Here is a 27,893-nt window from a genome sequence, read left to right as displayed (position 1 = left end):
CCGGGTGTGCACACATACATACTCTCACCTGGACAAGAACAACAGGTGTCATGAAATACCACAGGCTGTCAGACAGTGAAGGCCTGCAGGGATGCGGCAACCCCTCAGGTACATCATGGTGGGAGTTCCTGCATTCAGAGAGGCAAGGCTTCCCACCAGCAGACCCCTCTATCAAACCCTGTGATCTGGGAATACCCAGTTATTAATGAACTGGACAGGAATGGTTCCCCTCGTTTCAAAGAGTGCTGACTGAAGTGAAGAAGAGAATTCCAGAGTGAGCACAGGGGGGGGGTTCGAGCTGTGATCACTGTAGTATGAGAGTGAGTGTGTGTGTGTGTGTGAGTGCTGCACAGACCTGACTACACTTGTCCCGTCCACAACAACACAACAACAGCACAGCACTTACACAGCTGCACTGGAGGGCCTACAGGCCTCAATGGACGGGGGTCAATACAAACCCTGTGGGGACCGAGGCATAGCAAATCAGGGGGAACAGAGCAGGAGGAGGGGGAGGGGGCGCACTTTCCTCCTAAAGAACACCAAAGTTTAAAGAAAACTTCATTTTTAAAAAATATTTTCTATTCACAGTTATCTCCATCTGCATTTTAAAAACACCCCTACACATTTTACTTTTAAGCACAATCTCTGCAAAGTCCTCATACGCTGTGCATACGCTCTGTAGGGGCAAACGGCGGTGCAGTACCTACCCAGCTCTGGGAGTTTGGGAGCCAGTCCCTATTGTTCAGATCCCTCCTCCTGCTTGGGAAGTGGGAGGACCCGAAAAGGCGTCGCAAAAGGGAGAATTGTTTGAGAGCTCAGTCATCCAAAAACGGCCTTTCAATGTGAGAACTTGGGGGAGCCGAAGAAAATGTCGGTGGCATCGCAGTAAATTACTAAAGCAGCAAAGGCTTTAGAGGGAAAAGAGAAGCGAAAACTGTTGTGTTTTTTTTTCCTTGGGGGACTTAAACGCAGGAGAGACGCGAAGAGAAGATCGCCTGGTTAAAACGAGGTGCGAGCGCCGAGCAGTGCAGTTTTGGTAAGTTTGACCGCTTCGTGCGCTCCGTGTTTTTTACGCTGTTGTTACAGTTTTATACATGAACGTATCGGCTATGTTGCGTGTTTTCCGACTCTTGTGGGCACTTCACCGGCTCATCCGTGACTCTGTTTCAGAGAAATGTGCGACTCTTGGTGTTTGATCACTAGTTCGTTCATGCTGGCGTCTCTGCTTCGATAGCCGCATTTGTTTTGCTTTTTTCCTCCGCTTTCTCCAGCCTTATGATCCACAAAAACTCTGCTACAAAGTTCCCGTGACACAGACGTGCATTATTGGGACGCACCTCGAGGTCAGATTTTGGATTTGAAGTTGCTTTTTATATAAAAAAGGAAAAATTTGACTTTGGTTTCGGACTTAGCCTGCGCCCTGATTGGTCTCGCGTCCGTATTTTCCCCCAAAGTTTCCCCCACTTTTCTGGCGACTATTTCACCACGATGCGTGTTTATGAAGAGCTACGGACCTCTCGTAACACGTCGCGGAGATTCACGGCTGTGTGTTTAGGTATACTTGCGTTTTTCTTTGGGAAAACGTGTCTACGTTTTGCAGGCCGCAGCCTATAGTCGCTCCCATAGGGTAACAGGAGACAGACATGGTGAGCTCTGCCAGATTTACCCCATATCATCAACATCACCCTCATGCTCAGCATCGTTGTGGTGAGGTATAGAAAAGCGGGTGAGCAGTGACCTCCGATGAGTAGATTTGTAAGGAAGTAGAAAGAACGAGAGCCAATTCTCAGAGTTCTTATAAATAATTAATTTCTTTTTTTACGGTGCTGCTTAGCCATCTTTAAAAATCCTGCCCCTTCCCTCCCCCTGAAGTTTATGTAGTGCTATCAAAGTTGTTGGATCTTAACATAACAGTTTGGTTACGTTTACGCATTAGACCGCAATCTTCTATTTTTTTCCCACAACCCTCCTCCAAGTGCTCAAAAAAAGCCCCGACCAGATTGTATGTTTCTGCTGTCATCAACAAACCCAAACACTGCTACCTGAGTGGAGTCCCACTCACTCCCTCTCACCCCCAAACCAAAGTCCTGGTGTCAGACTAACCTCATTAAAGCCTCCAGTAAACTGGCACCTCTGTTGGTGAGAAACCCTGCATCCTGCCTCGCTGTCAGGAGAGTCTCCCCTGATGCCTTCCCCTCATCCAGGTCTGATTTAATGACTAAATGTTCGTCTTGATCCCCCCACCCGAGTTTTGAGCGCTGGCCAAAGGCTGCATCACCGTGAAGGCTCCCAGGGTGGAGGGAAAGGAGGTAAGGGGTGGAGAGGAGGCGGATGGAGGCCTGCAGAAACAGCCGCAGGGGCTCGAGTTTCCAACCCCAGGTGTCGTTTTGTTATTTGGATTAGTCTACATTTAGCCTCCACTGCCTTGCATGGAGGACGGCTTCGCGATTCAGTGACAGACATGGCATCAGACAAGAGGGCCCGATTGTTCCCGCTGAATCAATGTCACTTGGATTAAAAGTCGAAACGAATGGCCTGGCCTCCTCCAATTAGGCGCACAGCTTCTGGGCGAATTAATTGGTCTCAGTAAAAAAGGAGCCTCTTGTTTGGTAGCAGGGTTTGTTGTTTTTGTTGATCATCTCTGGCAGGCGGGTGGATCAAAGCTGAACTAAATGATTCCTGTCTGATTATCTGCCTGTTTCTCACAGGGCTTTGGCCCCTTTGATTGCTGATGTGGGGAATGGGGGGGGGACAATTATGGGAGTTGCTAATCAATCTTGTGCAATACTAAGCAAAAATATTGGAGCTGCTGCTACTGTGGGCAGAAACTATCATTTTCAAACAGTTTATTTCCCCATAAAAGTTTAAATACCATCATACCATTATTGACTTGTGAACACGAACCACGTGTTAAAGATGGGAAAACACATTTTTGAGCAAACATTTCAGATATTTCTCACAGAAATACGAAATAAGTTCTTAGAAATAAGTCTTCTGATACCAAACTACATTTTCAAAAGTTTTTGGTTATGTTTCTCAAGGCGGTGCCATTTCTCGTTTGTAGATGGTTCGTAAATGAAGACTAACATGCTTTCATACAGTAAAGCAGACTCAATGTATTATGCTGCACCACAGGCATGTTTCAAGCCTCTATAATATGTGTATTACACTGTAATTAATGTTAAAAAAAACCATACAATGTTCCTATTAAGTTGCTTTTCTTCTTCTTTTTTTTTTTTTTTTTACATTTTTAGGACTGCGAATGAAGACTATATGGACAGGAAGCTTGCTTTATTGTCTTTCGGTTACAGTTTCATGTGGCTGTTACCGGCAGAACCTTCTTTTTCTTCAGTGAAATTAAATTTCATTGATCTTGGTTACCTGCCAGACAGACAGTTTTCCCCTATTTTGCCTGTTGCTGGATAGTTTTCATCCATCCTATAGGAGCTGAGCTTTCGTATGTGTTATAGCCTGTGAGGAAAAGTTACTGTGTGGATTTGGGTCTGCCGCCAACAGAAATAGAGTTTCTCACTCGTATCTTAGCTTTGCTTCCAAATTGACTTTGCCATGTTGAGGTATGATGTAAGATATGAAGGCAAAGAGGACAGGCTTTAACTAACCCCTCATGCAGCCGGGAGTGTTTTCACATCTGGGTTTAAATCAAAGTCTGCAGACATAAATGGATTTTAAAGATGCATTTCAAGATTGCGAATAGCCAGCAGATCCATAAGGACCGCTGTGCGCTCGCGCTCGGGTTTTGGGAGCCAAAAGTTTCTCACTGTGGTTCTGAAAAGCACCCATTGTTGTAGTGGGTGTAACATCCGTGTTAATTGACAAAGGTGAAGAAGAAAAAGCTCCATCCTGGGGGCACGCTTTCATCTCTGACAGCAGGTACGCTCATGCAGTCATAACAGCCTGCAGAGAGAATCTGTAGGCCTTTGCGTGTGTGTGTGTGTGTGTGTGTGTGTGTGTGTGTGTGTGTGTGTGTGTGTGGTAGCTACCCTCCCATCAAGATCATCTCCTTGCACTGGAATGTATTACTTGTCACCTGCGTGGTGGTTTTGAGATTAGTGCATTAGAAAAAGGGTTACTAAAGACTTGAGAGAGAGAGAAGTGTGACTAGTTTACTTGATAATTTCAGCAGATGTTTTTCTGGGTTAATGTACTTTTCATAAACGAGCGAGGAACACACTCATTGCCAAATAAGGCTGCCTCATTTTCCACTGCCAGACATTATTGGCCTGTTGACATACGGTGCATTAGTCCTCCCGCACTGACAGATTGGAAGCTTGGACTTGAGCCTCATTCCCTCAGGAGGGTTTCTGTGTCCAGTCAGACATCAGATAACCAAAGAGGGACACCTGGACTGGCAGGTGGCCGGGGTCTAGGCACCTCCCCTGGGGCTGCATACCTCTGTTCTCTTGATCCTGTCAGCCAGGACCACAGAGTGAGAGGGAGAGAGGAATGTGAGGAGGGAGGTGGGCGAAAAAAAGAAAAGGGGGGAACTAGAAAGTTTTGACAGTGTTGGAGATGCTAATTTGGCTGTGATCAAGCAGATTATTGAAGAAGGAATGAAGATAAATTAGATGCAATGAAAGAAAGGGAAAAAGTCTGTTGAACAAGAGATGGTTGTTCAGCTTTTTCCATTACAGAAGCCCGCTTTTAGGCTACGTTTGCAAAACCATATCTGCACGTCTGTGTTCAGTTTATACACATATATGTATATTAAAAACAGCCAGTGTCTTAACAGCTTTATAGAGATTATCCAAAGCCTTTAAACTAGTTGAGTTGATCTGCTTAAAGTAAAAGTTCTTGATTGGATAATGAAGTTACCCAGGGCGTACTCTCATTCTCGCTCTCTTACACAAACACACACACACAAATGCACATTGAGAGTGCGGTATGAGTGTTGTTAGATCATTGATCAACTCCAGACTCTGGTAAGAAAGCTGTGTGTGTGTGCAGACAAATAGTCCTGTGTGTGCAAAGCAGATATTTGGACAAAGATTAGGGGGGTGTTATTACGAGCCAAAAGCAACCCAGACGCTCTAATAGATCATTCACACACATGCTTAAGATTGCATTCTGACTGGAACCGCTCGGTTTAAGCCTCGCAGTCACGTTCCTGCTCTTTCTGCTCTCTTTCATGCACTCAGTTGGAAAAGTTTCCTCCCTTTCGTTGGTTTCCTTAAGTTTCTCACCTTTTGCGTGCGGGCTCGCTGAGTGTGGCGCGCTGAGCCTGCACGCACGCTGGAATAATAAGTGCGTTGTATTCTTTTCTCCAGCTTGTGTTATAGATCAATAAAAGCAGCAACAACAACAAAAAAAAGCTGGAATCTGGGTTGTATCCCAGAGCTACAACCAATAATCAGATTTAAAGTGTTGCCCCAGAGAGCAAGAACTCATCATCGAAGAATGTCAGACTGGCAGGAGAAGACATGATTCAACAGAATAAATCACTGGGCACCAGATTAGTGAGGTATTGGGCCCCTGAGGTTATCAGTGCTGGAATTTTCCATCGACAGCGCGGCTCTGTCTGCTGTCCAAATTGTATCTGTATGAGGTTTTTATTTTATGCAGGATAATGCACATCCGTGGCCTTGAGTGACAGGACAAATGGTAGCTCTGCTTTACTGCGTCTCACAAATCCTGCTCCTGAAACTGAGAGCTCTCTTTGAAAAGAGCCTCCTCCAGCTGTTTCCCTTCCCAAGAATGTCTTTGAGATGCAGCAGCTTTCACTCGATAACCATGAGCTAGGCTGTCAGGCGCTATTGCACCATCTCAAACTCAGTTGACGCAGCCGAACCCATCGCCTTCTCTTCACGTTCCTGCCTCTTATCCATTTCCCAATTCATCCTCATGTCTGTTTTTTCCTATAACCTTCTCATTTGGCCTGCTCCTTCTAACTTTACAGTCTTTCTCCATTCCCTCATCTCTCTTTCTGTCACCCCCCCACCTTATCTCAATTTCCTAATGCCTCCTCGTATCTGTTTTTCATATAATATTTCACCCGCTCTGCTTTTCTCTTCCTTCCTTCATCTCCCACTGAGAGTTGTAGGGCCAGTCCCCCCCCTCCCGGTTCCTGCTGAATAATGGGGAGAAATTGCTCTTGATTTATAATTGGTTCCATTCACTCTGATGCATGAGCTGCCAAAAGAGTTGGGGGGCTCCCTTTAACCCACCCCGTATCCCTCCTCTCTCCCTCCCCTCTCTCCCAGCGCCGCAGGAACACACAAAGAGCAGGCTGCATATACGTACAGCTATGAAAGTCTATATTGGCATGCGTGAATGCCGCGGCGTGCGTGCGTTTTATTTCTCGGGCTTGGGATAAGTGGTAGCCTGTTTTTTAGCGTGTTGACATTTGGTGTTGGAAAAACTTCCTGAGGTCTGCATATTTATGTGCCTCTGTGAGTATACTTTTACCATGTAATAGGAGTTTGTGTGATTGCTTGCTTATGTGTCACTGAGTGTGTGCGCTTCTTGTGCAAGGAGAGAATGGTTGTGGGTAAATGAAATCAGAGGTGTGGACTCGAGTCACATGACTTGGACTCGAGTCAGACTCCATTCATTAATTTTATGACTTTAGACTTGACTTGAAAAAATGTTCTAAGACTTGTGACTTGACTTGGACTTTTACACCAATGACTTGGGACTTGAATTGGACTTGAACCGGTTTACTTGAAAAGACTTGATATTTTACCCCAAATATAAAATTTAACATGCATATTATATAGAGATTGAAAATGTGACGTCATTCACGGGTAGAACCGCAAAGGATTCTGGGAACTCGTGGCAAGTGGTACTAGCGCACGCAGGCTTTCAATTAAAATCAGTCACACAGCGATAAAAAGAAACACAAAAATGTCAAGAAGCCGTTGTATTATTAACTGCAATAGCCGGTCGCATGACAGCCACGGGAAGCCGACGGGTAAAGAGATCGGTTGTTATCGGATTACGTCGTTGAAGAGAAATTGTTCGAGCCATGTTTCCGAAGTAACAAAGACGCGACTGGATTGCAGCCATTCAAAGACCAAATATAACGTCCCAGAACACTCCAGCTCACAGGTTAGTCTGCTCCAAGCATTTACACGAAGGTCAGTGTTTTTTAGTAGTTAATACGTCATTTTCATAACATAATTAGTGATATAGGTTACAAGCAAGTCTGGCGCTGAACAGAAATTGTCGCGCTATGCTCCTTTGTTTATTGTGCATAAATAGTGAATTGTCCTGACACAATATTGCGTTTCGCTTCTGTTATTATGGTACATTGACAAAAACATATACTTTTATTCACAGGATAAAACAATTGTTTTGTATCACTAATTGTCCAGTACAATTACAGCATACAGTATTATTGTCACTGCTACATTTCTGTGATGGGTACCAGAAATTATTTCCACTACTAATTAATTACCCTTGAGCTCAAAGGTCCTATTAATAAACGGTTAATGAATGTGTATTTATGACGACGATTTGTGAGACTGGTAAACTTATGATACGTACGATGGTCTTTCGTTCTACACGGTGCATTTCAAGGTCCTGCACCCATCCGTCGGTAAACTGTACCTGGGCTTGTTGCAGTGACCTGAAGTTACTAAACTTCATGAGTGTATGCACTCACTCCAAGAACCGTATGATTATAAATATGCATATAAATATGCTAAGATGAGATAGCTGACTTCATCTAACTAGCAAATGTTGTCCAGGCTACGTTGGTGATACAGTTTTTTTTTAATGTGTATGATATTTTTGTCATGCGATTTTAAAACTGGTCCTACAACCGCATCCAAGAATAACATGCAGCTTATCTCAGAACTGTCGGTGAAAATTATTCTTGGAGCTAGGTTTAATTGAGCTGCATTTTAAAGAGGTGCAATTTCACAATTTGTGTATATTTTCTAAGTTCACTATTTTGTCATGTGTTGAGAAAAACACAGATTTTAAAATTACATGGTCTAATATTTACATTTAGCATAACTGCAACATTCTTTTTTCTTTTTTTTCTTTTTTTTTAAAGACTCGAAAGGACTTGAAATTCAAAGTTTCAGACTTGTGACTTGACTCGGACTTTTACACCAGTGACTTGAGACTCGACTCTGACTTGCCTGACATTACTTGAGACTTGACTTGAGACTTGAGGATAAAGACTTGAGACTTACTTGAGACTTGCAAAACAATGACTTGGTCCCACCTCTGAATGAAATATGTAACTGCATGCACGCGCGTGTGTGTTTGTGCGATGAGTACTGTGAAATCCTGGGTATTATCCTTTTTTCTATCGGTCCTCCTTTCCTTCTTGGCATCCTTCTATTCTTTTTTTAAAAAAATTATTTCTATCATCCTTTTTTATATCCATCCTTCTGTCCTTGTATCCTGCCGTCTATCTTTCTAACATTTTTGCTATGCTTCTATTTGCTTTTGTATCCTTAATTCTATCATCTGTTTCTATCCATCTTTCTGTTCTTCTAGCTTTCTATCTTAATCATTCTCCATATCCTTATTCCATAACAATAATGGATACTATTCCTTATTAATATGGAGTAAGAATATGGAATGGTCTCAGTGTCCTTCTTCCTGTTCTTCTGTACAGCTTTCTCTATTCTTTTGTCTTCCTGACCCTGGTATTCTATCTTTTCTACTCCTTTCTTCCTCGCTCCCATCCTTCCAGGTCTAACTAACTCCCCAGGAAGCCTCTATGATCCAGCCCTGTTCCCATGGCCTTGGTGGGCACGCTGGCATCCCACACCAGGCAGAAGAATGTGGGTGGATGTGCTCACCATGGCACCATAATTAGCTCTCCGTGGTTAATTCGGCTTCGTTATCTAAATTATGCAAATGCTTCAGTGCCTAATTGATTAGAACGCCCCCTCCTCTACATGGCAGGCCTGTCCAGATCCCTCTCGTTAATCCCCGAGACGCACTGTAGCTCGTTAGTGTCGGTTTGGGGAGGGGGTGAAGGAGGGCTTGGACGGGCGTATAGCTCGTTAATACTTTGTGAAGCGTGCGTGTGTGTTTGAGAGAGCGTATTATGAAGGAGGAGGGGGTAGGTTCTCAACCTCGTTAGGGATGCTTTTGATGTGTAATTTTTGTGGCATGAGAACGAGTGATGTTTTGAGTGGAGGATTTGAGCTGGCCCCCTCTCCACCTGTTGGGCAGCATTTTTATGCCAAAGGGGACTCCATAATGTCCTCTTGTCTGCGGGGGAGTGGAAAGAGAGGTGGGAATCGATTTTTAGACTTAGACTCTGCCAAGTTTTGGTGTTGAGTTGGCAGAAGGGAAAACAACGGAGGTTGTCCGCTTCAGTTTTTGCATTATCTGCATTATAGTAGAGATGGGCAACATCCAGAGGTACACGCATTAATACTAAAGTAACTAACACAAAACCGCATGTATTTCTGCCCAGTTCTATTCAGATTATATGTACATATTTGAGTTTTGACGTTTTGGGTGACCAAAAAAAAAATCCATGTGCAGAGTTAGTGCGGAAACAGCTAAGTGAATAATCTGCAAAACTAGCTGGTTTAACGCTGGCATCTCCAGTGTCAGCATGTGCTCCCTCTCTCCCTTTTATTATTGCAGAAAATGAAGTAAAAATATTTTTGCTTTCAAACTGCGAGTTCGACAAAACAAGACTTTTGATTCTGTCTTTTTGGGGGTTTAGGAAACTATAAATGACTTTCTAAAGTTGGTTAATCGGGTTAGTCAATAATCCATGTAGCTTTTGGGTGAAAATCTTTAGGTGTTGGACTCTAGGTTTAACAGAACAAGGAAGTCATTGACCAGCAGCTAACATGTGACGCCTGTCTCAGTGTTTTCTTGAGAATTTGTTGGAATAAAAATCCCCTTCTCATCTTTTATGTAGTTGCCCTGTGTGATGGTCTAATGGTAAACCGGATGTGGTTGTGTTGGACCATGCGCGTCCTCCTCCTTTACTCAGCACCAAAACCCCGGCCAGGCTAAGAGGCCAGCCAACAGATTGACAGAATGAGGAGAAAATATGTTGAGACATTCAGCGACGCTCTCACACACGCTCCCTCGAACACAGCCGCTCATTGATGAGGCTCTGCTCTCTCCTCCTGCTCGCCTGCCAGTTGACATCCTCTCTATTAATTTGAGTCGCTGTTCAGCTTTCTCAGTCAACCTCTCCACCCACCCACCTACCCCTGCATCCATAAAACCCCCTTCACCCAGCTCACATCAGTCTTTAAAGGCACCGAACTCTCTCTCCTCCTCTCTGCCTCCACAAACTCTCCACACACCACTACAGAAACCTCTTGGTCATTGAGCACCCCCCCCACCCCACCCTCCCTCTTCTCTTTGGTCATTGAGCAGGGCCCATCAGCTCTTCCCCGGACCCTTCAGAGTAGCGTCTCCCCTTTCTCCAGGGGTCTGCGGGGTCTTTGTCTGTGCACCGGCTCACTGCTTTACAATGACTCTCCACTCTATTAAGGTGCGTTCTGCCTGTTAGCGTCGCCAGGGGCAACCGGCCTCCCGCATGACAGCTATGCGGCGTGGCATTGTGGGCTGCGGGCCCGAGCGGGGCAGTTGAACCCCCGGCACTCCTAACACTTGACACCGCATGTGTTTATCTAAAGGGGGGGCTTTGTGGTGTTTGGAGAACCTTAAGGGAGGATAGGGTGGGGTGGAGGGGAGCGCACGGGTTGTAAAAAGACGTAAAAACTGGGGGAGGAGGAGGGAGCGCAAGAGGGGACTTTGGGGAGGTGATAAATATTCAACAGCTCAGCTCCTCACGAGAAGTTACTACCCTGATACCCCTTCACTGCCTCCTCTCTCTCCTGTTCGTCTTCTCCGTGCTAGAAAGCAGATGGAATGTGAGAGCTCGGGGAGGAGGCTCCAGTCGGGTTTTATCCAATTAGCAGGGTTGTCAAAATGAATTTATCCACAGAGGCAGGGGCACAATGGGACCGGCAGTGGCCCAGGAGAACGGGGGCCCCGGTGTCTTTACTTAGCACGCTCACAATGAACTTCTGTCAAGTGTCTCTGCCCCACAACGGCATATGAGACACCGGCATACCTACAGCTCGTGATGCATGCCTGCACACCACCGCCACAACCTCTCACTGCCTGCTGTTTGTGCTTTCTCCTCGCCCTCTCCAAACAGGTGTTGGAGTAAGAACCCGCACAGAGTAGCTTCTTCTTCTGGTTTCAGAGTATGCAAAATGGGCCAACATCCGTTTTAATTCAAGTGACGCTTATTTAGGTATCCGAGGGCGAACACGTGACTCTGAGCAGACATCCGTGTGCTTGCCAATTTTTCGTGACCTTGCAGATGCTGCACAACAAGGACACAAAGAATGGATGCCTATTCAAGGCGGACACCATGAGGACACAAAAATGGTATATTGCTAGTTTGGCTGTCCACAGCTATCTGTGTCCAGTAACCAATGGTGTTGGTCCACCGCATGGTAACTCTACTGGAGGGATGGAATGTAATTCTTCCAAAACATATTCCCTCATTTGTGATATGATGAAAGCACTTTGTAAAAGGTTGGCCATCATACAATTACATTCATAATTTTTCATATGTTTCTGCCCCTGAGGACACTCTCACCTGGATAGAAATGTTTAATCGTACTATTAAGGTGATCACTCCTTAGTCCTGAAGGCAAGTTATTAAGTGTTCACAGCAAATTGCAAGTCAAGACACCTTTAAGATCTCCCTGAGATGACCATTAAAATACCACAGCAGTCGAAGATAATCCCTTAAAAACTCCTCCCATGAAAATGAACTTTTTAATCACGATAAACCAAGATGAGTTTAAAGGGTTTGAACAGAACTGTCTGGAAAGGATTTTTTGTGCAATACATGGATATGTGCCATTAAAACATTTTCTCTATTGACACCTTTATAGATGTAATAAGCATCAAAGTCTCTTTTTTTTTCTCCCTAAATTTCAAAGGGAACATGAAGGCACTGAGGGAGGGTAGGAAAATCTAAACCTGCTGAAACCACAAGAATGGATCTGATAGAAGAAATCCTGCAGAAACTCTGTTTAATATGGATCTGTAGCAGTGTATATGCACAATTATGCTTATAAAAAGTTGATTTTTCACATTTTATTTAATGCATATGTTGCATGGAGGCCCACCTGTTGCAGGGGTAGGTTGAAAATCTTTCAATAATGTCAGCAAGTTTAGACTTTTTTTATTTCAATACTTAAATGAACAAAATCCTTAATTGAACTAAAAAATAGCTATATTACCCAAAAGATAAATATTAAAACAGCTACCCAAAATCTAAAAATCACAGCGCTGTCATCGTTTGCTGTCTCTTTTACTGGTCTACATCAAAACTGTAGCGAGTCGAGTTTCAGGTCCTTACTGTGACTACAGAAATGGTTCCACTCTAGTCATACTTGTTCAGTGGGACTGGCAGATTTGAACAGTTCACAGAGTTCCCTCTCTTGCACTGTCACTAAAGTATGTCTCATATACCGCAAAGCTGTTCGCACAATGTGTTTGCCATGCGGCGTCGTTCCTCATGGGGTAGGGCTGTAACAAAACAGTCACAGGCATATGTGCGCACAAACAGACACACCAGTGCACATGCACACTGCTTTTAATTTAGGGGAGCTGTCTGTGTGTGTGTGCTCTGTTTTTTATCAGTGTCGCTGATGCGTGGGAGGCTCCTCTTTCCCTCTCTGGCTTCTCTGGGAAGGAGTGATGGAAAAAGTTGGACATGGATGTCAGGGCAACTCTTCATCTTGACGCAGGGTATCCGCTAAGCAAACACAGGACCCAGCTCGCTAATGAATCAGACCAACAGACACACTCAGAGAAGCAGGGCTCTTTTTTTAAGGGAGTGATATTGTACGAGGTGCCTTTGCAACAAAGCTCTGTCCTTCGTCTGATTGCTAGTGCTTTTATTTTGAAAAGAATGAGAAATCGGACATGTGGGAGGGCTACGCGCTGAGGTAGCGTGTCCCGCTGTGCGTGTAGTTGGTTTATGGTTAGTGACTCTTACAGTCGGGACAGGTGCTCCACAGAGATGTAGGTGTTTTTTATGGGCAGCTGTACTGAGTTGTGTCCATATAGTGACCAGCCACAGAAGCCACAGGCCTTCAGCTCTGCTCCCTCCTGGTCCCCACAGTAGCGTGCTGTTTGTTTACAGAGTGAGCCCGCTACTGATGAGCCACTTTGTGTGGACCAGTGATTAAATGAAACTGTACATGTATGTAGGGCTGACACTAAGGGTTATCCTCATTCTTGAGGGCTTGTCACAATGAGAGATAAACAGAAGGTCTACACATGTGTGAATCTAGAGAAATCAGTGATTGGAGTTTTTGTCTAACAGGGTATTAATACAAATTTTGCATCAGTGCTAATAGCATTATGTAGAGTTACCACTCAAATCCAGTTCCCTTTTGCTTTTGCGGGGGTTGTAGCATCTTAAAATCCAACACCCAGCAGGAAGCATACAAAAACAACTGGAACACTGGAGCGTTTAGCAGCTTTAAAAAAAGAGAAAAAAGTTCTGTTTCTTGGTGTAAATAAACTCGATTCATTACGGGGCTGACTAATCATTACTGCGCCACGCTGTCTTTTCCACGCAGAGCGCTGCTTTGTTGCTGTTGATGGCACGAGAATTAGTCATCTGAAATTGTTTACACATTCATAATGTGCAATTAAAACGGAGCAGAGAGTGATGTGTGGCCTTGTGGAGCTGTTGCAGCTGCTTTTCCATCACCCTACCGCTCTGCTCGTTTTCATGTGCCAGGCAGCCAAACACACACACACATATATATATATATATATATATATATATATATATATATATATATATATCTTTTTTTTCTTCACTGCTACCATTAGATGATGAAGGTGCACTGTAAAAGTTTCCATTCTCTTACTGTCCTGCCTTGGGACCCTTCTCTGTGTGTGAGCGCGTTGGTGTGCAGGCAGGCTTCATTAATCATCCCCTTTGCCTTATTAAGCTCAGAACAAAAATGCATGTTCAAAGTTGCGTGCCGCTTCCACTTCTGCAGGTTCCTCACGGGACCGTTGTATGTTCGAGGACATGCGTGCATGTGAGGGAGAGAGCGAGTGAGTGGGGAGAAAGGGGAGATTTAGTTTTGCAGGACCACCCTCCTCATCCTGACGGGAAGTTGTTAGTTTAACCTGACAGGAAAGAATTTGGGAAACTTGGCAGCAAGGGGAGAGAGAGAAAAGCTCCCCTCTTTCTATATTAACCGTTAATAGACTAACCATTACCAGCAACTTCTCTATTTGTATTTGAAGTATCCATCTTATCCTCACTCCTTACTTCTAGGATATATATACATTTCCACCCTGTGCCTCCCTCCCTTCTACTACCTCTCATTAGTTGCTCTTTGTCCAAACTCTTGAAAGCAGCCTGTGTGTGTTTTAGTCTTCTCCTCTATCTTCTTCCCTCTCTTCATACCGCTCTACCTGTATCGGTTACACCTGAGCAGGAAGGTGGAGGGGTCGGGTTACGGCACGCAGAATGAGGGCGCCCCTTTGATGAGCGTGGGCTGGATGGGTGCGGGCGCAGCGGGAGGGGATGGGGTCAACGGTGAGGTGGGGGCTGACAGAAAAGAAAGACTTTATTTGTGTCTGGAGTTTTTCTGCTGAGCGCGCCGCCTCGCCTGGCTTGTGTTTCGTTAGCGGCCGCCTGTTCGTGCACGTGTGTATACAAGTAAAATTCAATCAGAGGGAGCTGCGCGCTGTTTAGATGGAGGATGCGTGTCTCGGTGCAGTTCTGCCTGTTTGCTTCAGTCAGGTTTGACTGAAACAAACTGACTAAAGCCTGTTTTGCTCAGAGTCTGTACGTGACCTTTCTAACCACCTCCTGTTGTTGTGTGTTTCAGGGGGTAGTGTATGGAAGATGTCTGGAAAGCAAGACTGGACTCCGTGGATGAAAAAGAGAAGGGCTCCAGTGTTGTGCGCTCTTGGCGCAGTACTGCTGTGCTGCCTGCAGAGCGGCGCTTCACTCACCGGTGAGTAAACAACATTAGCTTGTGAAGTACTGGACCCCACTCTCACTGTAATCCCAGTGCCTATTTCCTCTCTCTGTGTATTAACAGTAAGCAACGTAATAATGAAAATGTTTCCTTTTTCCATCCATCTGTCTTCATGCCCTCAGTCACAATTTGCTGTGGCAGTTTTCTACCTCACTCTACCCTCAGTTACTGAGTGCCTTTACACACCTGATGCACAGTAAGTCCTTGCCAGGGACAAAATATTCTGGCTGAGGCACAGCGAGTGAGATGTTATGTGTCTGGCAGCAGGTACAGCAGTTTATTTGAAAGAAATTGGAAGGCGGGAATAGTGTGCATGAGCTGTTCTTGCCACTAAAAATAATGCAAGTATTGTATGTGGAGCCACGGCGATTAGCTCATTCACTGATTCAAGCAAAATTTGCAACCAAAGAAGCCAAACATTTGTCTGGGAATTTGCTGCTTTTCTTGGTCTGTTGTAGGAAATTTTGTGGTTTAATCACGTCAAACTTTGCTTTGGATTTCCAACTAATCAAGAAAAGAAATGATGGCAAACATACATATCAGTTCCCCGACGTGTAAATATCTTTTATACGCATGCTCACATGAAGAGTTTCTAATTTGCATCTGAATCCTTGTTGTTAATCGTTTCCTCAGACGAGGTGCCGGCGTTCAACGAAGAGCCCACATCCGTGGTGCAGAAGCTGGGAGGCAGCGTCACCCTGCATTGCAGTGCCCGTCCCGCCTCCGCCAACATCAGCTGGCGCCTCAACGGCCATGAGCTGGTAGACGGAGATTTGGGTGTAGTGCTGAGGCCCAGCAGCCTGTTCATCCCAGTTCTCTCCAATCAGACTCTTGGCAGATACCAGTGTGTGGCCAGCACCAGCGCCGGAGCCCTAGCCAGTGTGCCTGCTAACGTCACTGCTGCCAGTGAGTAGCCACCCACACGAAGCTGTGACAAATAAACACAAACAAAGGGGCCCCTTTTTGGTTTGTCAGAATATCCAAAGAACGCGTTGGACTTTTTTTCTTTCTCTCTCTCTAAGTAGAACAAAAGCAGTGAAGGGGCGGCATTTGTTTGCTTTAAACCTTTACCAGTACATCACTGTAAACCTCGTACTTTTCCACTACTTGTGGTTTTGGGGAGAAAAAAAAATATAAACCTACTGCAGTTTTGGTCCTTCCAGTGAGAATCTGTTGCACATCAGTAATAAGTGGATTAACTCTGCACAGTCAGGCAGTTTTTCTTCTGTGTACTCAGACAAAAAACAGCTGCGTCAATTTAATAGTGTTAAAATAAATGATTCCCCATGCTGACGTTTTTAGTGCTTTGCTAGTGTACGGTGTTGTATTTGATATCCATTGTGGGACTGAAAAGGGGGCCTGAAACTGTGAAACCTGAGCTGGAGGAATGAAGGGGACCCAGGGGCCAGTCTGAGCAAGTGGGGGGGAGGAAAGGGGACCAGCAGGACTTAGCTTGGAGGCCCCCCTACCTTCATTGGCCCTTTGCTTTCCCCACAACACCACATTCCTCACTGCAGTGCCCGACAGCAGGACTCGCCAGAAGTTATGGCCCCGTAATTGTGCTGAGGGCTGAGTGGAGATAAGAGTGGACAGAGGATATAGGTATACGCCCCAGCAGAGCACACCATTAGCTAGGGGGGTGGGGAGGGTGCTTTTACCAGTATTGTTTTACGCGTAGGGATGTGATGTATGCGGCTGCAGAAACTGGAAGCTGTTTTTAGGCCAGTCGAGACAAGATCCTGACACGAGACGAGACGTGGTGTCACATTCTCTGCCTCCTCGGATCCCTCCACAATCATCTTCACACGCATTTCCCCTCGCACGTTTTTCACTCTTCACCCTGTCACTTTCTCTCAGCTCGCCTCCTTTCATTATCGCCGTCTCCCTCTCTCTCTTTCTCCTCCTCATCCTCCTCTTTTTGTCATCTTCACCTCTCTCGCTCTTATTTTTCTTTGGGTTTTCTCCAGAGGCTGTAGCTACAAAGGCATTAAAAGTTATTGATTGCTCCAATAGTGGATGAATCACACTGGGACAACCACATGTGGAGCCAGTCTGTTCGCCCCGCCTTCCCAAAAAAGCCTCTTTAATTTAATAACTGCTTCTCCTCGGCCACCCCCAAACCACCTAAGGAACTGCTCCGTGGGGAGTGTGTACGTGCTTGCCTTTCCTTGTGAGCCCTCTTAGTTGTACGCACATGTTTTTTTTGTGATCAGGATACGTTGACTCCAGACCCTCCACACTATCCGACTCCGAAAAAATCTGCGTCTTCTTGGCATCACTTAAAAGCTCCCCCGCTTGAATTCTTGTGCAGACAATCACCCTCCTCCTTTTTTTTTTTTTTTTTTTTGCCGTAGAAACATGTATCTGCACAACGTGAACGCACAACACGTTGCTATAACGTGTTATAATTCAGAGACGTGCGCGCGGGACTCCTGTTGCTGCTGCACATAAAGATGATGAATGTACTGTCTCTCTCTCGCTCCTTCTCGCCCTGCCAAGCAGCCGTGGTGCGGGAGGTCTGCTTCACTTTATGAATGCCATCAATCCTCCATCCATGCAGGATGCACTCACAAGAAACATCACATGCGCGCGCTCGCGTGCACACCTGAGAGGCACCCGTGAGGGGATTTTTCTTTTTCCTGTGAAGAATGCGGGGCAGTAGAGTTGTGAGAGGGGGCGTTAAAAGGTGTATATGAAGGAATTTGGGAGAAACAGCCAAGAGAAGGAGGAGGAAGGTGGAGTGGGGAGATATGAGGTGGGGGAAGGGGTGTCTGTAAAAACAGCACCTGATTGATTTTGCAAATGGAGCGCCACACGGCCTATCCTTGAGGTTTTTTCCCCTTCAACACACCCCGCTAAGCTTGACATGTCCTGGCTGGGATTCTCATCTTTCAGAATAAGAGCTGACACAGGCATAGGGTTGTGTTGTGTGTTTGTTGTTAATGTGTGCGTGCGTGTTAGACAATCTCCCCCATTACGCCTATTAAAGCTCCCCCAGGCGCCTGCAGAGGGGGCAGATCCAGCGTGCGTGGTGGATAAATCGACTGCCCGCAGTGAATGTGTTTGTTCAGTGCTTTTAGTAAATCACTTTAAAGCCCCTATCAATAGATACTGTTAACTAAACTTTGCTTATTGAATTAATAATAATAATAATAATAATGGATACTTTATTGATCCCCATGGGGAAATTACTTGTTTTTCTCTGCATTTGACCTATTCACTCAGTGAAGCAGTGGGCAGCCCACTAAGCAGGCGCCCGGGGAGCAGTGTGTAGGGACGGTACCTTGCTCAGGGGTGCGTGCGGGACTCCTGTTGCTGCTGCACAGAGGTGTACAAAGACTCATCAGCTGACTGTGTGTGCATACGGGCAGCTCGGTGTGCCGGGTCCAAGAAAAACACCCCAGTTATAGCAGCTCTGGAAAGAATGGAGAGGCTGTGTTTGTTAAGAATAAATCAACAAAGGCTGGCAGACGTTTAATTACGTTCCTGGAGAAGTTTTATTTATCTTTCATTTCACTGTTGGACGCCTTAATGACAAATTTCTTTGGGTGTTATTTTCCCCTCCTGTGCTGTTCTCTTTGCTCCTGTTTCTTCTCTCTGTCTCATGTTAGGTTCTCTCTGCTTCAAATCTATAAAATGGCAATGAAACCCTATAGGATGGCGCTTTCTCCCCTTTGACCCCTCCCCCCAATGCCAGGCCTCCAGGCCGCTCAGGCAGGGGCTTAGAAGGTCAGGGGGCCAGATAAGTGTCTATGCTGTGCAGACCGTGTGTCTGTGGGACACAGTCACAGCACATGGCCCCGGTAATCCCCACTCCCACCATTTCCCACAGAATCTGACCCGGCTCCAGTCCCCCGGTATAATGTTTGGCAAGATTAATGTGGCCTACTCAAATGTTACTGACACCAGAAAAAATTAGCTTGAAGTGCTTTCCTAAAATTCCTGCGAATTTCAGCGGATCACGTAAAGACGAGCAGTGGGAAAGAAGTGGAGGTAGAAGTTTTTTTTCCAAAAAGAGGGAACATTAGAGAAGCTGTGGGAATGTGGTTACAACACAGCAAAGTCGGACTGACATGAGAGACACCCAACATGGGAACAGCACAGTTATTATTGCTCTGAATATTGCGGTTTTGTACATCTGAAGCCGAGGAATGACTGTATACATGTGCAGTTAGACGTGATTTACACTGCATATTAAGATGATGAAAGAAGGGTGAAATGTGTTGTAGCTATGAGACGGCGCTGACTTTTCTCCTCATGTCTTTGTTGTTTTTTAGAGCTGCGGGACTTTGAGCCCGATGACCAGCAGGAGATCGAAGTGGATGAAGGCAACACGGCTGTTATTGAATGTCACCTCCCCGAAAGCCAGCCCAAGGCTCAGGTTCGCTACAGCGTCAAACAGGAGTGGCTGGAAACATCCAAAGGTAACCAGCTGCTTTAATCCCTCAAGATCTTTTATAGCATTCACTCTCTCTCCTTAATTCCCATACTATCTTCGTAATTTACCGAAATGCTATAATCCTGCTATCTGACCCATCGTAAAACCACCGATAAGGGCATTATCTGGAGAATGTTGAAACATGGGAATGCAGTTGTTTATTTTTCAAACTATTTACTTCTAAGTTGCCTGGAAGAGAAGAAAAGCTCCAGTGGTTTGTAGCTGGTATGCTGATGATGCCTGGGAGCTGTAGGTACTGATATCTACCTTATCTGTGAGGAAATGAATACCACGTTGAAGAGCATTCACTTGGGTCAGACTCGACAGTGCCACTCTGTGGCTTCAGCTGGAAGTGCAGCTATGTATTGGAATGGCACACAGGGCTCATATTACCCACGCTGTTTCACAACATGGACTCGGTTTTTCTGTGGTTCCTCTTTGTCTCTGTGGTATTTCTGATTATTTTCTCTGCTTTTCTTCTGCACCCCTCTCACTCAGACTTATGTTTTTGTTTGGTCCTGCAGGGAACTACCTCATCATGCCATCAGGGAACCTGCAGATAGCCAATGCCACACGTGATGATGAGGGACCCTACAAGTGTGCTGCCTACAACCCCGTCACTCAGGAGGTTAAAACGTCCACCTCTGCTGATCGTCTGCGCATACGCCGTGAGTCACTATTGCTCATTCAGCATGGCATTCTGGTCTTGCGGGGACGCATTTTACTCGTAGGTGCTCACACGCACAATGCCTCGATTCTTTCAGGCTCCACATCAGAAGCGGCTCGGATCATTTACCCGCCGGCACCCCGCTCCATCATGGTAACTAAAGGCCAGCGGCTGGTGCTGGAGTGTGTGGCCAGTGGCATCCCAACTCCCCAGGTCACGTGGGCAAAGGACGGGCAGGACCTGCGTCTCCACAACAACACGCGTTTCCTGCTTAGCAACCTGCTTATCGATGCAGTCGGCGAGGGAGACTCGGGCACTTACGCTTGCGGGGCAGACAACGGCATCGGCTCGGCCAGCTCTGCCGTGGTGCTCTATGACGTCCAAGTGTTTGGTGAGTAAAATGAAGTGTTTTTTGTTTGACTCTACAAGGTACTTTTGTTTTGTTTTAAGTTTTTTCCGTGTCATGGATTTAATAATTACATCGACTCCTGTTTGGCGGACTGGCAAGACGGGGTCTGTATGTACAGAGTGTGTGAGAGAGGAGCAGTGTGGGCGGTGTTTTGCAACACAGAGTTGGTGGAGACAGAGCTCTCTATTCTGCACCAGGACTTGATTGAGTGTGTCTAGGTTATGGATGACTGTTTTTACAGTGATTTTCTGTGTGTGTGTGTGTGCGTGCGTGCATGTTTGTGTATGAATGTATTGTGGGCTCGTCTCTCTGCAGCTGGCTCTAATTAAAGCCAGAGTGCTGCTGTAGCTGTAATGAGCTCTGTCTTTTCCCCCATTCACAAGCAGCCAACCATCAACTAGCTGGCCCAGCCTGGCTCCACACACCCCCTTACACACACACACACACACACACACACACACACTACAACTGTGTTTTCAGAATCGATTAAGTCACTTATCAAGCAAGAACACGAACCATGTTGTTTCCAGCTCATAGTATTTCCACTATAGTTAGAACATTTTGGGGTTTGGATGTTTAGCGAGACAAAAATAGTTATATAAAAATGTAAATATTGGAGATTTTTGGCACTTGTAAAGCAATCTTAAGGAATCAGGAGATCAATTAAGTGTTTTGGTGAACGATTGTATTCACCGAAGCGCCGAAGTTTACCTTGATTAGTAGTTTGGTCTACAAATACCAGAAAATAGTCAAATGTTTCCTAGATCTACACAGATGCATATGCACAGAGTTTCAGGTCGGCCTCCTCACCTCTCTCCTTTGTGTGTTTCTTTTCCCTGCAGAGCCTCCTCAGGTGATGGTGGAGCTGCAGCAGCGGGAAGTCGTGTACGGCGACACGGTGCGCTTCATCTGCCAGGCCCGCGGTAAGCCCGCTCCCTCTGTGATGTGGCTCCACAACGCCCAGCCGCTCGCCCAGTCTTCTCGCCACCGCCTCACCTCCCGGGGGCTGCGCATCTCCAAAGTGGGCCCCCGGGATGACGGGCTGTACCAGTGCATGGCTGAGAACGGGGTGGGCAGCTCACAGGCCTCCGCTCGCCTCATCACCGTATCAACCGGTGAGTGGGTTCAGTTTGGTAATTTGTTGATGATTTTCTTTTATTTCACAGATGTTAGATGTCATCCTTCTTGTTTCGTTACAGGGACTTTATCCCGAGGGAGGCTGCCTTCCATTTACCGCCCGCTCAGCCCAGACAAGGTGCTGAGAGAGCAGCCGCCTGTGAGGCCGGGGGTTGCAGGTGCCATGTTGCCTCTAGACTGCTCAGAATTTCCAGGGTACATGCCTGCAGAAGCCCCCATCATCCTCAGTCAGCCACGCACAGGCAAGGCTGACTATTATGAGCTCACCTGGAAGCCGCGGCACGAGCATGGACCTCCTGTACTGGAGTATATGATAAAATACAGAAAGGTACTGCAAGAAGCTCATCGTCTAAACTTTTTAGAGTCACACATGTGTTCTTGTGTTAGTAACTGAGCCTGCTCTGCCTCTCAGGTGGGAGAACTTCTTGCAGACTGGACCTCCACCAGTATCCCGGGCTCTCTCCATAAGCTGACTCTATCCAAGCTGCAGCCGGACAGCTTGTATGAGGTCGAGATGACTGCCAAGAACTGTGCAGGGCTGGGACAACCAGCCATGATGACCTTCAGAACCGGCAAAGGTACAACAACAGCTGTTATCCTACTAGATTCCTTCAGTCTTCGCGCCAGGTGCTTTTTTTTTTTTCATGCCGGGTACTTGTGGTCAGTTCACATCAGCGTGCTGCTGCATAATCTGCCTGTAAAAAAATAGTCCCCAAGAAATTCCCTTATTTGTTCCGTTTTGAGTCATGTTTGCTAAACACTGAGGCACTTTAAGGTAATCATTATTTTGACAGCTTTAAACACATCTTAACTTTTGACTTCTCAGACTCAGGGAGTCAGAAAGTGACACCAGTCCTTTCCTTTAAAAATGACTTGGAGTATATTTCTTTAAGATGATGTGGTGCCTTATCTCTTTTGTCCACAGGTCGCAAAAATCTGGGAGTGTCAAATGATCCTCCAAAGACTCCCTCTGTCCCCTCACCAAGCCTCTCTCGTAAGCTCTCAACAGTCCTGTGTATTACTGAGACAAACTCCTCTCTGATTAACAATACTAATAAATCTATTACTTTGATTATGAACAGAGCTAGATACAGTTTCACCTTCTCCTTTCACTAACAAGTCTCACTTTCTCTTGCATTTCTGTTCCCTGAAGGATGAGCTCCCAGTAAGTCCTGAACGTGACCGTTGTTGAACTTTCTCTCACTAGTTTGAGTATATTGTCCCTGTTTGTAGCTTCCATTTGACACTCTTCCCTGCTTTTCTTCAGCTCCCGAAGCCCCCGACAAGCCCACGGTCTCCACAGCGACTGAGACGTCGGCGTACGTGACTTGGATTCCTCGCGGTAACCGCGGCTTCCCCATCCAGTCGTTTCGGGTGGAGTACAAGAAGGTGAAGAAGGCAGGAGAGGACTGGGTGACGGCGGTGGAGAACATCCCCCCGTCGCGACTCTCCGTGGAGATCACGGGCCTGGAGAAAGGTCAGCCATCTTCACACCCTCTTTTCAAAACCGTAGCGTTGTTGCTCAAAGCTGTTTACTCTGGCTCGGTGGGGGTGGGGGGAGCAGTAGGACATGTCGTACCATATCATTACAACAATGATGTCCACATAATTACATTCCCATGGTCTGCAAAATTTATCACCATAATGAGTGTTGTTTCAATCATCTCAGTAATTGTTGCCATCAGTCAAAAGCACAGCACAGCATCGCATTTGCTCAAAGAAAACAGACAGTAAAGTGAAAACAAGCCTCATTAATCAGCACAACAATGGGAAAGCGCCACTGGCTGGTTGTAATCCCAGAGATGAACAATGCCCGTTCCTCTCCCTGTAGGTACGTCCTATAAGTTCCGTGTGGTAGCGGTGAACGTGATTGGTTCCAGTCCTCCCAGCGCCCCTTCCAAGGCATACACGGTGGTTGGCGGGAGAACACACGAACGCCCCGTCGATGGACCCTACATTACCTATAATGAGGCCATCAACGAGACCACCATCATTCTCAAATGGACGGTGAGTGTCCAGAAGGAGATTGAGGATTTCAAAAACAAGCTTGCAGTGATTTATAATGTGATTTATTCTCCCCCTCGACAGTACACTCCAGTAAACAACACGCCCATCTACGGTTTCTACATCTACTACCGGCCGACAGACAGCGATAATGACAGCGACTATAAGAAGGATGTGGTGGAAGGGGACAGATACTGGCACTCGATTACGGACCTGCAGCCCGAGACCGCCTACGACATCAAGATGCAGAGCTTCAACGAGAAGGGAGAGAGCGAATTTGGCAATGTCGTCATCCTTGAAACAAAAGGTGAGGTGCTTTGTTGGCGAAAGCTTGTCGCAGTCAGTCGGTCTTGTCTTTTACAAAAGAGTTTCTTTGCTAATAGTTAAATTTTTTCCTCTTTCTCCTTTTTTCTACAGCTCGTCCTAACTCCCAAAAGCCTCTCCCATCAGAGACTCCCAGTGACCCTCGGTATGGACCGCCCGGTGTAGGTGTGCCTCGCCCCGGCGACCTCCCCTACCTCATAGTTGGCGTTGTCCTGGGAGCCTTCGTCTTCATTATTGTCGCCTTCATCCCCTTCTGCCTGTGGCGGGCTTGGGCCAAACAGAGTGAGTGCACTTTGCCGTTCCTCGAGTCTTTACAGGGATTAACGTCTTCCCCGTCCACATCCGTGTAATTCCTGTTTTGTCCTCATTTCAGAGCAAACAACCGACATGTGCTTCCCCGCTGTGGCCGCCCCCATGTCGTCATGTCAGTACACCATGGTTCCTCTTCAGGGACTTGCATTAGTGGGCCACTGCCCGCTGGATACTCACATGACTGCTCCACATGGCGTGTACCCCGCCAACGGAGAATACACACCAAATGGCAAACCTAAGCACTGCCTGCCTGGCCTCCAGCAGGTAAAAAAACAAAACAAAAACAAAACTAGGTTTTATACTATCCACGAGTTTTTGTTTGAATATTTAATGTATGCTCGTCTGTCTGTGCAGGATAGTGTGGATTGTGATATGGAGTGTGACACGCTGCTGCAACAGCCCAATGGACACCTGCCTGTTTACCACTATTCTACCAGGTGTGTTTTCATTATAACACTTATTTACTTTTTAATGTACTGGACTAACACCGTAAAATAATTCTACCAATATGAACTAGTGACATTAAAAAAACCTTTTTGTCCTGATTTGATGAGCAAGAAAACTGAATTTTGACCAACAGGCTCAAGAATTTAAACTGAACACCTGGATAAATGTTGAAGAAATTTGTTGGCTGAACATCCCAAACGTCACAACTGGTATGGACAATAAAAAAAAAAGTCTAATAAATATGTTTTTCTTGTTTTCTTCAGTGGCCCTGATCATCCTGAGCACTCCTGCTATTCTCCAGATGACTCCACTCTCCAGCTCCTCAACTCCCCACATCAGCTTTTAAACTCACAGGACGCGGGAGGTGATGGCGGCTTCTGTGGTGGAGACAAAACGGAGGACATCGCTCCAAGTATGTGAGGATGTCTCCATTAATATCTGCTCATAATGTTCTTCTTTTATTATCAACCAAACGAGCATCTTTTAAGGATGCCTTTGTTTTGGTGTTGTTGTTGAATCCTCCTGTCATCTTCTCACCATTCCTCTCTCTTTACCGCAGAGCCGGCATCTTTCCCGCTTCTCTCTCTGGAGGACGAAGGGATTTTCACCACATCCTCTTCAGCAGCCACAACGCCACAATCCCAAGATGCAGCTATACAAGAAGTGAACATCCTCCCAAATGAAGCGTCCCCCGAGGACGAGGGGACGGCCAGCGTGACAGATGCATGAGAGACTTAAATAAACCGTAAACAAAAAGAGAGAAAATATTTATTTTTGTATCACAGATATTTATATATTTATGCTTTTGTACATAAGTGTCCGATTATACTGTATATAAGGTTATTTTCATATTGAAAAGAAAGTGACTTTTTATTCATAGATCTCCTCACGCTATGTCACGGACAAAGGGAGTAGTATGTTGTCTTTTTGTCTGTCTGCATTTGAGACCTTTATTCCTTGTGTGAAGAAGAGTCTGGAGTCTCCAGGGACTTCCTCTCAGTTCAGCACTTCACAACTAAACCCTCCCCACCAATCATGTCTTTCCCAGCCTTCCTCCATCCTTAGTCTGGACCTTTTAGGTACTTAGCTTTAGACAGAAACACAATCGGACCCAGTCTGATGCTGTCACGAGGTGCTGTTTAGCTCTGCGATATCACGTTCTCGGTCATTTCTGTATAGCAGTAACACAAATGTATTATGCATTGTTCGTCATTAACAAACTATTAACAAGTGTATGCAACATAAATCATTGTTTCAGTAGTGTACAAGAGATTATATATTGTATAGTTTATTTATTTTGTTTTGGTATATTTTTTTTAAATCACTGAATGGGAGAGATTCTGGAAAATGTCTTTAACTCAGTCATTGATAAGCTGAACTTTATACTGCAACCATTTCTGTGTTTACTTGTTTGCTGGTTACCAAAAGACTGCCAGGTGAGGCTGCTGCGACAGGTGTGTCAGTATTATTCCTCCCTCACTGGTCGGTACATAAGTGTTAGTCTTTGACAGAGACATCTGCAATCAAAATGAAGGAGATCCTGAATCTACACTCCCTTTTTTTTTCTTTTTAAAGTGTAGCTGTTCTGTGGTTGCACATGCTGGAGCACTATTGCATGTAAATAAATGCTTATGAAATTGAGTCGAGTCGTTTGTGAATCTTGAGCATTAGTTCTTTAAGCTTTTTAAAAGTCTTTCAGAAAATTTCTTTGGAAATTGGCTGCTTTTTTACTCATTTTCAGAGAAATGTTTTTGTTTTGTTTTTTGCTTGTCAAGCCACTTAACACTCATAATGAATCATCCAAACATACAAATGGGTGAACCAGGATTGTCTACACACTTATAATTTTAGCAAAAACTCAATTTGTTCACATTTCTTTAGTTGAATCCGCAACAAACTTCACCGATAACAGTTGACGGGTATAAAAGTTTTTTTTTTCCATTAACAAAATGATTCCCAAAAAGCTGTTGACTGTAAAATGCATTCGCAAGACTCAGCAAGGTGTGCAGTGTTCTTCAAAAAAGTGAGGAAATTAGACAAGTGGAAAACAAGAAGTAACAGACCTAAAAACCTCACAGCAGATAAATATTTGGAAATCATATCCTGAAGAAAGGGGAAGAAATGCACAAAGACCTGATTCCTGACCTGAGAGATACGTCCAGTCCTTTCATCCACGGAGTGTTTGCTGAAGCCTCATCATATTGTGAAGGTGGAAGGGTTCCTGTCATGAAACCATTCTTAAGGAAGGGAAACAGAAAAGGCTGCAGTTTGCCACATTACAGGACTGAAAATTAGTGTCAACAGGTCTGATGAAATGATGAATCCAAATCTAAAACTTTTGGTTTAATTGATCATCACTATGTATAGATCAGAAGAGAGAGTCAGGAGTGAGCGGCGGGAGGCTGTCGTTTGATCTAGAAAAATGTTTCAAATGCTGTCATGGACAAGAGAATAAAAAAAAGCACACAGTTTTCCAGTTGGCAGCAAATACAAATGTCTCCTTATAAACTTTATTAATCAATCTTGTATTTACAAATACATACATAATCTAATAATTCTGATATTAAACATTGGTATTTACAAAATAGCTCTTGGAAAAACAATTCTGTACAGCACAACCTGATAAGTTAGTAAATTACATTAGTAGGTAACTGTGCAGAAGGTTTCTCAATGACCCAGGATACACTGAACTCAAGTTCTAAACCTAAAACTGATTTTGTTTTACTACCAGTCGGTTTAACCAACATTTTTACAACAAACTTTAAAGTGCCCCTGTTATGCTTTTAACTTTTTTCTTCATCATTCAATCCATTTCATAATTTGACATGTTTGAAAAATCCACACCAAAGAGAATTAGAAAGGTTTTATGCAAAGGTTTGCTTGCAATGCCTATTAACGTCTCCCTGCAGAACAGGAAGAAGTATGATAAGGACAACTCAACCGTGATGTCCACAGCTGTCCATTCTCTCCCACAGAACACATGACTATTATTATTCCACTTAAAACTTGACACCCATGTAAAAAACTGGAATAATTTTTCCCATCCTTGAGGAAGGACAGAACGAGCAGTGACCTCAACTCAAAGATGGGCGATAACTCTAAAATGTCTCTTATCAGCAAAATACTCCAAATGCTTTACTGTAAGTCTCCAAG

The 27,893-nt window shown here is 45.2% G+C and overlaps 1 protein-coding gene across 2 annotated transcripts; it reads left to right on the top strand.

The window, feature by feature from the left end:
• The first annotated feature begins 754 nt into the window (after positions 1 to 754).
• Positions 755 to 26,381, top strand: boc (BOC cell adhesion associated, oncogene regulated). 2 transcript variants are annotated; one of them, XM_082546094.1, is made up of 18 exons: positions 755 to 1,036; positions 14,850 to 14,978; positions 15,636 to 15,908; positions 19,280 to 19,426; positions 19,965 to 20,108; positions 20,205 to 20,498; positions 21,359 to 21,631; positions 21,716 to 21,981; positions 22,066 to 22,231; positions 22,579 to 22,647; positions 22,921 to 23,130; positions 23,485 to 23,660; positions 23,742 to 23,964; positions 24,075 to 24,263; positions 24,355 to 24,557; positions 24,648 to 24,730; positions 25,004 to 25,152; positions 25,300 to 26,381. In XM_082546094.1, the coding sequence occupies exons 2-18, from the start codon at positions 14,867 to 14,869 to the stop codon at positions 25,467 to 25,469; spliced, it is 3,147 nt and encodes a 1,048-aa protein (XP_082402220.1). In that variant the 5' UTR covers positions 755 to 1,036; positions 14,850 to 14,866; the 3' UTR covers positions 25,470 to 26,381. The 2 variants fall into 2 exon arrangements, with proteins under 2 accessions (XP_082402220.1, XP_082402219.1); XM_082546093.1 differs by lacking the exon at positions 755 to 1,036 and adding an exon at positions 6,284 to 6,407.
• Positions 26,382 to 27,893: the final 1,512 nt, after the last annotated feature.

Source organism: Aulonocara stuartgranti, assembly GCF_965226115.1.
Source record: "Aulonocara stuartgranti genome assembly, chromosome: 9".
NCBI classification, from domain to species: Eukaryota; Metazoa; Chordata; class Actinopteri; order Cichliformes; family Cichlidae; genus Aulonocara; species Aulonocara stuartgranti.
The sequence above is the reverse complement of the archived record's forward strand: the minus strand, read 5'-3'. Positions and strand labels throughout refer to the sequence as shown.